Raw genomic sequence first — 10,108 nt, 5'->3', positions numbered from 1 at the left:
CTTAAGCACGAGTATTAATTTGGAAGCAAGTTAATTTGTTACTAGCAGTGTAGCCCACAAGAACCCCGCCACAAAGCACCAGAGTGCTACCCCACACCCACGGCCACGCGATACGCGGAGATAGCATTGTTGCCCGGCTTGCCTATGTACTGAAAGGAAACACAAACCTGTGGAGATAACAAGCGCCAGGGCATGCAATAAATTGTCCGTAAACACACACAGTCCTTTGTCACTGAGGTGGACGCCCTCCCAGGCGTACCATGTCTTGTCTGATGCCAGGATCTGGGGATGTGGCACCATTGTACCGCCGAGCTCTTTGACTCGGTTGGCCAGTCGACGGTTGATATTCTTCCGCATCCCCTCGATCTTTAGTGGGTCCCTGGCATCGTGCCAGTAGCGCCTGTGCAGCATTGAGGATACGATGATCTTGGTGTCAGGAAGCTGGGGTTGTATTTCCGAAGGATTGATGCCACCATGTCAAGGTAGCGTCAAGTCCCGTGTAGTTCCATCCGTCACCCACTGGGGTGGCCATGCGCCGTTAAACCATTTGCCCTGCATGTAGGCCCCGAAGCTGGCGCCACCCGCTGCGTCTGAAAACAGCTGGAGGAAATCGCTGTCCACCCATAGTTGGTCCTGAAACACTGAAATGCCTTTATAACTCGTACGAAATGTTAACCACATTTGTAGGTCTTCCTTGACCCAGCTGGTAATCCTAATGTGGTGATATGGTTGCTTACCTTTGCTAAGCAGATCGGTTAGCCTGCGGCTGAATGCCCTTGCCATTGGTATAGCCCTGCACATAAAGTTAAGCTTGCCTATGAGGGACTGAAGGGCCCTTTTTGTGACCTTGTTGTTACCTGTTGACAGGATGTCTTGGATTTCCCTTGTTGCCTCCTTGATCTTGGACTCTGGGATTCTGATCTGCATTGCAATGGTGTCGATTTCCAGCCCTAGGAATGTCAGTTTGGTTGTGGGGCCCACCGTCTTGTCGTGCGCAGTAGGAACCCCAAGCTGTTCTAGTGTATTCAGGCATCCGTTGAGGTTGTCTGAGCAGTGGCTGGTGCCTGCTGTGCCCCCCGTTAGGAAGTCATCCAGGTAATGCATGATCGGACACGTTGGGAGATGCGATTGCATGCACCATTGCAAGAAGGTACTAAACGTTTCAAATATGGCGCAAGATATGGAGCAGCCAAATGGTAGGCATTTATCGAACTAGAACTCACCTTCGAATCTGATGCCTAGCAGCTCGAAATCGGATGGGTGGACTGGTATAATTCTAAAGGCCGACTGAATGTCGCCAAGGTCGACTTCGTTTTGTAGTGTTGTTTCACGTAGCCTGCCGTGTCTTGGTGCGTGGCTGATCGCAAGTTTCGTGACAGGCGACCCGTGCGGCTTCCCTGGAACTCGAGCTTAAAGCCAGAGCTAAAACCTACCCATAAATAGTTTGCATCTCTGTAATTGACCCTAGCATATTGGCGTAACCAGGGTGCCATTTCATTGAGATCCACGGGGGAAGGGGCCATTGAATTTACCTGCCTTGACGGCTGGTTTTCTGTTAGGCAAAAGGCTGATTGGGCTTGTATGGGGTCGGTTGGACCCCATTCCCTCGAAAGCAGGTCCTAGAGCTATGGGAATGTTTGCCACACTTACCGCATTTGTGAGTGTACTTACAGTTGACCCTGCTACAGCCAAATTTATTGAAATCCCAGCATACCTGACTGGCGATGTCCCCCTGTACGCGTGTCATTGCGCCCCGTCCGCCTGATTCTGGTTGTAGTACCGGCTGTGTTACCATGGACTTCAGCCACAACTCCCCGTCGATGTTGTCCCAGCGTCGTGAGGGGTCCCTTGACATTCTGTGTCGGAATTGTTGGTCGTAGGTTGACCAGGCATCCCCCCGAATCGAAGTGCCGCCGTTCTTATGGTTTCCATGTAGGACAGCAACCCCTGGGTTGTGCGGACCTCGGAGTGCCTACTAACATATATACACATGAAAATGTGGAAAGCTGAAGTCCAGCTTGCCAGGGACAGGCGCTTTGGTTGCTGCTTTATTGGTTTAAAAATTACCTAACCTGTGGGATTCGTACGCCATGGTAATCGTACCGTCCTCGTGACTTCCCTCGGTGTCTGGTAGGATTGTGCCGAGGTCGACATACTCGCCACGCCAGATTTTTTCCCTCACCGTTTGTTTGACGTGCGCGTCTTTTCCGTCTGCATGGAAGGAAAGGGAATCCCCGTATCCTGCGATGTGATTGGCTGGCCAAGCCGCGTCACCGTCGGCCTCGCTAACCGGCATGCTGTTTAAAGCGGCGTTAAACGGCTCTCACTCTGTCGTGTCATTCAGTCTATATTTTCTACGAATGTTATCCGAACTATCATCATAACCTAGGCCATCTGCGTTACAGAAAAGAATGTGGTACCAGAGATACCACGCGAATCTAAAGTTGGTGTTTTCATATGGGATTAAGAGCTACACGTGCCTACAGTCCCATTCCGTTGTGCCCACAATAAATCATGCAATGACACGGTCTGTTGCTCAGAAAGGGATTCGCTACAGGACTGATTACATAACATTTATAGGCATAGTGAATTATACCCTTAGCCGTCTCGTAAAAGGCATACACATGTCTCGTGGTGGCAACGCCATTGTCTCTTCGGCTGTCCTTTGCTGCCATCATTATATGAATGTTTACATCTATAGCGTCAGCAGTAATTATCACCCATTCAACAAACACTCTTAAAGCGATTAGATACAGTGACACACGTGTGTACTTGGGGAAGGGCTGTTCGCGAATGACCGACTAACAAAGGCGGGATGATGCTTGCGCGGGATTATTCCCCGGGCACGGTGCCGAGTGGTGGCCCGGGGTGATTGAGTTACGGGGGGTGATTGGGTTACAGACGTAATTAGCCCATGGTTTGGATACGCGCGATAAAGTCATTTAGTAGTTAGTACTAAATGTAATTACCCGATCCCACGGTAGGTCTCAGGAGATGTCGTTAAACAAACTGGTCGTTCATACACTAAAGTTGAATTAAATTAAATCTTTATTCAACCATATGAAAAATGAGAAGGAATGGGTGCACAGTCAGAAAGAAATGCGAACATTAGTGACCGGTAGTGTAACCAAAGAGTTCCAGATAATTTCTTTTCATTACACAATATATCACGTGACTAACCACGGGTCCGGGTAGTCCTGTGGGTACCCGTGTCCTACTCAGTACTCACCCGTCCAGGGTACCCGAGTTATCCGTCGCAGCCCTAATAGAAACAACGATCGTGTTTTCTGTCTGGATCTGTCCACAGAAATCTAAAATGATGGCATTCGCTGTACCAAGCCTTATGTCATGAGGGGTGATTACCATTCATGAACTTCCTCTTTCACGTCCCCAAGACCCGTAAAGATCCGGGGAAGAATAGGTCTTCAGCAACCCATTCTTGCCGTAAAAGGCAACGACTTTGCTTGTCGTAAGAGGCGACTAACGGGATCGGGTGGTCAGGCTCATTGACTTGGTTGATGCATGTCACCAATCCCAATTCCGTGGATCGATGCTCATGATCTCAATCACTGGATTGTCTGGTCCATACTCGATTATTTTACAGACCGCCGTTATATAGCTGGAATATTGCTGAGTGCAGCGTTAAACAACAAACAACAAATAAACCAACAAAACTGATTTGGTGTTGCTAGGTGCAGGTATGGATGCGTCCGTAAATCCAGAGTTACTTTCATCAAACTTACCACCTGTTCAATCAACCGGCATGCACTTTACTTTATATACCGAGGCGCAGTGCGCGTTTATTGTTTTACCACAATTTACGGCCTTGCAGTAATTAACACCAAAATCCCTTGGCACCAAGGCTTGGCTATGTGGGTGTTTGTGAAGTGACGTCACTTGGCGACGGTTAACAAGTTGAAGCGTTGGTATGTTTGGCAAGATATTGTGTTTCATAAATGATATGAAGCGAAGGGTGCTGAATTATTACAAAGTGTAAAACTTTATGAGTGCTACCGAGCGTGACCCACGAGCACGGGTATGGTGCTGACAAACCTAGAAACATAATCGGGGCGACCCGGATTCGAACCCACAATCATAGTTTTCTGGCGTGTCCAAGGGACGCAACTCTGCACAGCAAATCGCTTCGCCTTAGACGACTGGGCCCCCCGTGCCCCCAGTATGCGCATGTGAATGTATGTGAATTTATAATGTGTATGATACTTTGATATGCTTGAAAAGGGCGTCTAACGGGATCGGGTTGTCAGGCTTGCTGACTTTGTTGTTACATACCATTGTATCCACAAATGTGTAAATCGATGCTCATGGTGTCAATCACTAGCTTGTCTGGTCCAGATTAGATCATTTATATACCGCCGTCATAGAGCTAGAATAGCCAGTGTGGCATTACACAACAAACAAACATATAGTGAAACTAACTATTTATGTTCCTTAAAATATATTTACACTGTGCACAACATTCCATATGTAAATCGTCATGTAGAGGGCGCACAAACTGTAACAAAATGAATGAAAAGAACAAAACCCGAAATCAATGTATACATGACTTACTTTCTTATTACAATTATATGTAAATTATGATCACAGAATTTCACAATTTTTATGAAATATTTTGATCCAAGAATTGACACAAAAACATTCAATAAACAAAATAAGCAACTTTAAACAAACTTCAATAACAACAGGAATATGAAACAAGCGGACTCGTGGACATTTTGCGCATGCAGCGTGTATCTCGTATTTTGGGTCGGTATTTCCACGTGCAGCTCCTCATTTTGTTACTCATGATTTGAACATGATTGGTAATATAATGGTCATCAATAAAATATGTTCACTACATTTACGACCCGTGAACATCCGGGGTAGAATAGGTCTTCAGAAAACATGCTTGTCGTAAGAGGCGACTTACGAGATCGGGTGGTCAGGCCCGCTGACATGGTTGATGCATGACATCGTTTCCCAATTGCGTGGATCGATGCTCACGTTATCAGTCACTGGATTGTCTGGTCCATACTCGATTATTTACAGACCGCCGGATTATTGCTGAGTGCGGCGTTAAACAAGGAATAAGCTACATTTACCGAATGCAATCAGACCTAACGCTTTGCAATTTTTCATACACATGTTTTTTATGATTTTCAATAATTTGACATTTTACAACATTTTCATCAAATGGAAACATAAATCCACAGTCGTGCACTGTTGATTCTTAGGCTACAAATATTTCTCAGGCATCGGCACGTCACACAATCCCTAACGTTTTTTTTGTCAATTATATGCATTGAGTGACGTCATGCCATTGTCCTGTCATTGTCATATATCATTGCTATCTCATAAAATCGTCAACTTGTGCAGTATATTCCACCCCCAACCCCTCGATTTTACACAAAAATACCATCGATTTCAATCACACAATACCTTTGATGTTCTATTTCAGTGGATTGAACTTGGAACCAACAGAGGCACTAACAAAACAAATTTTATGTGATTTTGAAATAAATTGAGATGCCAATGAACCACAAAGCCCACATCTATATTTTTCGCTACAAACAAATAGTTCGAGTACCTGAACCTTTTACATATTTTCTAGTAAATATTATTACTTATGTATTAGTGTAAACATAATTTAATAATTATTTCCATATCCCCAGACACCGGTTCAAAAATTGCATATTAGGCTTACATGTTTCAAATATCAGTAATGAGAAGATAAAAAAAACATTAAAAAATAACATTATTGAATGTGGTCTCAGAAAACGAAAAAGACCCAGTGACTGTTTTCAATGCAAGCAAACGCAATTTTCAAACTCAATCCAATCAATTTCCATAAGTATACTATTGTTCAGATGTCCGAATAAACACTTGATTTCTCTCTTAAGAATATTTGGATGACTACCATTTAACCATGTAAACATTGTTTAAGTCGCATCCAGAATACACGTCTATCTTCCTCCACGTCTGGCCACGTGATATAGGTAGTCGTCTGAAAGAGGGCATAGAGTGATGACGTCATGTTCCTGTCCTCAATGTTTTCAAGCAGCACCACCAACAGATACCCCTCATCCTTCTCCAGAGCTCGTTTCTGGATCAGAGCTAGTTCGAACTGACACCATGAACTCAGAATGAAAGAATTAGACAGCACCATGATGACATTTCGGCTATTATTCAAATTGGTTACAATGTTATCAACTATATATTCCCCAGGAATAAAGTCTCTCTCGTGGATACACAGCTTAAAGTTGGCTTCCTCTTCAATCCTTGGTATGATATTATTCCTTACCCATCTGGAATCAGCTTCACAATAAACCACAAAAGCATCATAGATGTATCTCTCTTCATCAACTTGCTTCCTCTTTTTGTATCTCAACATGTGGATATAATAGCGAATGCGCCAACGTAATCTATAGGCTATGGAGATAACTACTATTAACACTATTGAAACTAATGATAGACCATAGACTATGGGAAACAAATAAGGTGAGATCCGACACGTCTCTTCAGACACATTGGCATCAATCAGAAGCGTTGATTGGAGGTTCAATGGATATCCACATCGATATGACTCTGGGAAGTTAGTAAATTTACTTTTATCTGCCTTCACCCATGTAACAAACCAAAGACTAGCACAAGTACAGACAAAATCATTAAAAGCCAAATTCACTTTTGACAATTGCTCTCTGATTGGTATAGAAAATACAGCTTCACTGACGACCTGGATGGCATTTTCTGAGAGGTTCAGAGTTTTGAGTTTTGTCAAGCTATTGAACACACCAGGATTTAATGACACAATTCTGTTGCCATGAAGATCTATATATGTAAGTTGATGGAATGTAGATATTACGCTAGGAACGGCGTATAAATGACACCTTGGCATTCTCAGAACCTCTAGTTTTTGAAGATCACAAAGAAGTGTGTCGAAAAAGCTATCGTTAAAGTTCAGCATTGTATTGTACGACAGGTCCAAGTATGTAAGTTCCGTGCATCCTCTCAGTGCCTTTGGGTGAACAACATCCCCAAAGTATATGAATTTAGCAATGCCTGCGAGGTAAAGTGTTTTAATAGCACTGTTATTAAATGCATATGCCTCCAGTCGTGCGTTGTTTCTGAAAACATTGTTTAATGAAAGAACACTAAGGTTTGGTAATGACGAAAAAGTATCTGTCTGAATCAAACTCAATGAATTACCAACTAGCATTAGGTATTTCAAGGCTGTAAGACAATTCAAACTACTATTGGACAAAGAGACTAAAACGTTGTGATAAATGTCTAAATGTTGAAGTTGTGAATGATTAGTATGAACACACAAATTTGGGATCTCTGTCAGGAAGTTTGAATGTAAATAAATATACTTCAGGTGTTGGGGTACAACAGCTATCGTCCAAGATATGAAGTTATTACCAAGACGTAGGACGCGTAATGATTTCATTCGAGAAAACACGGAAAAATTCAAATGTCTGATTTGACAAAATTCAATATTTAGGCTGTCTATATTCAGGCGTGTAAGCCCACGTACAAAATCCTCTGTGATATTGCGAACATTTATGTTATTTGACACGTCAAGTATTCGAATTTTACTCTGTAAACTGTAAAAGCATTCCTGAAGAACATCTTCAGGGACACTGCTGTATCTTAGGTCGAGAAGCTCCAGCCTTAACATGTCTTGGAACGCATCACCAGAAATGTATGTGATACTGTTGTTACGAAGAAATAGGATTTTCAACTGTGTGATGTTTCGAAATGTTGCTCTTGTTATCCTGCCAAGATAGTTTGATGTATAGTTCAGAAGCTGTATTGTAGGGTTTAAATTGGGTATCTTTGTGAGTCTCCTTCCCCTATTTGTGCAACTGACACAATAAAGAGAACACTTGCACAAGTTTTTGAAACACTCTGTAGTCACGTTTCCACATGGTACATTCACATCTTCTTCAACATTTGTTTGCGATATAGTAACGCCGAGTGTACAAACTGTTATCCAAAGAACGATCCTACAGCCATGTGTCATGATGTGTCCACAGATATCTGTAAATTGAGAAGAGTAATGTCGTATATATCATATCCAAACATTTATCCTGTGAGTGATGTTTAGTTTAACTTCGCTTTAAATACTATTTTAGTTTTGTCAGTGGGTGAAAAAAATATTATAAGTTAACATCACACAGGCAATATCTCAGTCATATGGCGACGCTTTTAGTTCTCACGGTGTGCCTCTATGTGGGGAATTCCTGATACAGCATAGAATCGTAACGACCACCGGACCATTACAAACACACATCGAGTTGCTGCACCAAGATAATTTGGTTCATCCTTGTTCCTACATTTATCAACTAATAGTTTGAACTAGTAAATAACGTATTTATAAAATAATCTAAAAAATCTGAAACCTTGTGTCAGTGTCAATTAACGAAGGAACGCGTAACGTAATTTTGGTAAGACGAGCATTCTAGTAAACGTCGTAACGACACTGCTCTACGATGAAATGGGGATACATAAGACGGTGAGCATTATGTCCATAAAAGTGACACATACGCAACAATGGCGGAATATAGAAAATGATATACGATGACAAGTTTACAACGTCTGTACTGTCGGCGATACAACTGTCCGTTGATGGAAACGAACAGATAATGCGGAAACAGAAACATTATATATCATATAGTATTCAAATATATTCTGAAAAAAAGCAAACGAAACGTATAACATATCTGGAAATATGTCTGTTAGGGGACAATGAACAGTGTTTTCTAATAAACCCTTAAATATTATTTTATATGAATGGTTTTTTTCTTTCAGCTAAACATATAAGCAGAATAAATACTTACTGGTCACATATTGTTCACTGAGGCCTCAGTATGTATGTTGAACATATATTTCTCAAGAAGAGACTACTTATGGTTGAGGAAATGTTTTTGTCGCTTTACTTAAACCAGCTTGAGGAAGATTTCGTTGCAGTGAACTTTCGGTTTCAGTTTTGAAAGCTGTTGAAATATAGGCAATTTAATTGTATTAAACAAAACACATGTACGACCGTCTTCTGCAATTACCTTAACCTTAAATGTGTTATTCGGTTCTAGTTTAGCATTCAACGAGTTAATTCAGGTTGTGACATTTTATAACATCATTACCACTTGCAATGTGTAAACGATGAGAGCGAAATTACAGTAGTTCCACATCCAATTCAATAGTTAACAATTGTTCTTCCCATGTACGCAGTTATGAAAAGCACTCGTGATCTGCTGTATTTGCCAGAGTGAAAGCGGCACTGCAGTGTACTATGTCACATATAATTGCCAGAGTGAAAGCGGCACTGCAGTGTACTATGTCACATATAATTGCCAGAGTGAAATCGGCACTGCAGTGTACTATGTCACATATAATTGCCAGAGTGAAAGCGGCACTGCAGTGTACTATGTCACATATAATTGCCAGAGTGAAAGCGGCACTGCAGTGTACTATGTCACATATAATTGCCAGAGTGAAAGCGGCACTGCAGTGTACTATGTCACATATAATTGCCAGAGTGAAAGCGGCACTGCAGTGTATTATGTCACATATAATTGCCAGAGTGAAAGCGGCACTGCAGTGTACTATGTCACATATAATTGCCAGAGTGAAAGCGGCACTGCAGTGTACTATGTCACATATAATTGCCAGAGTGAAAGCGGCACTGCAGTGTACTATGTCACATATAATTGCCAGAGTGAAAGCGGCACTGCAGTGTACTATGTCACATATAATTGCCAGAGTGAAAGCGGCACTGCAGTGTACTATGTCACATATAATTGCGACCCAGCATCGTATACAATATTTATCCTTGGACGTGGAATGGATCGAGTGGTCAGACTTGGCGACTTGGCTGACCGCGCGTCATCGTACCCCGATGCCGCCATCATAACACTGGAATTGTGATGAGTGCGGCAACACACAACCAAACAGGCCTTGTCTCAGTAAATACACTACTGTTCTGTGTTGTCCTTTCTGTATCTTTTGTCATCATCCTATTTTAAGAGTACTATTTTTTACATATTTCTAATACTATTTGATTTTCGATGCCATAATGTAGTTAAGTATGAGTGTGATATGTAACATGGCT

At 42.2% G+C, this 10,108-nt stretch overlaps 2 protein-coding genes across 2 annotated transcripts; both read right to left on the bottom strand.

The window, feature by feature from the left end:
• Positions 1 to 477: 477 nt before the first annotated feature.
• Positions 478 to 1,104, bottom strand: LOC125384340. Its single transcript, XM_048403348.1, has one exon. It carries the CDS (start codon positions 1,102 to 1,104, stop codon positions 478 to 480), a length of 627 nt encoding a protein of 208 aa, XP_048259305.1.
• Positions 1,105 to 5,241: 4,137 nt separating this feature from the next.
• LOC124134805 (toll-like receptor 4) lies at positions 5,242 to 8,916 on the bottom strand. Its single transcript, XM_046499849.2, has 2 exons — positions 8,838 to 8,916; positions 5,242 to 8,037 (listed from the first exon to the last, which is right to left on the bottom strand). Exon 2 carries the CDS (start codon positions 8,018 to 8,020, stop codon positions 5,918 to 5,920), a length of 2,103 nt encoding a protein of 700 aa, XP_046355805.2. The 5' UTR covers positions 8,021 to 8,037; positions 8,838 to 8,916; the 3' UTR covers positions 5,242 to 5,917.
• Positions 8,917 to 10,108: the final 1,192 nt, after the last annotated feature.

Source organism: Haliotis rufescens, unplaced genomic scaffold, assembly GCF_023055435.1.
Source record: "Haliotis rufescens isolate VD_foot unplaced genomic scaffold, xgHalRufe1.0.p SCAF_3, whole genome shotgun sequence".
Classification (NCBI taxonomy): Eukaryota; Metazoa; Mollusca; class Gastropoda; order Lepetellida; family Haliotidae; genus Haliotis; species Haliotis rufescens.
This window is presented reverse-complemented; position numbering and strand designations above follow the sequence as displayed.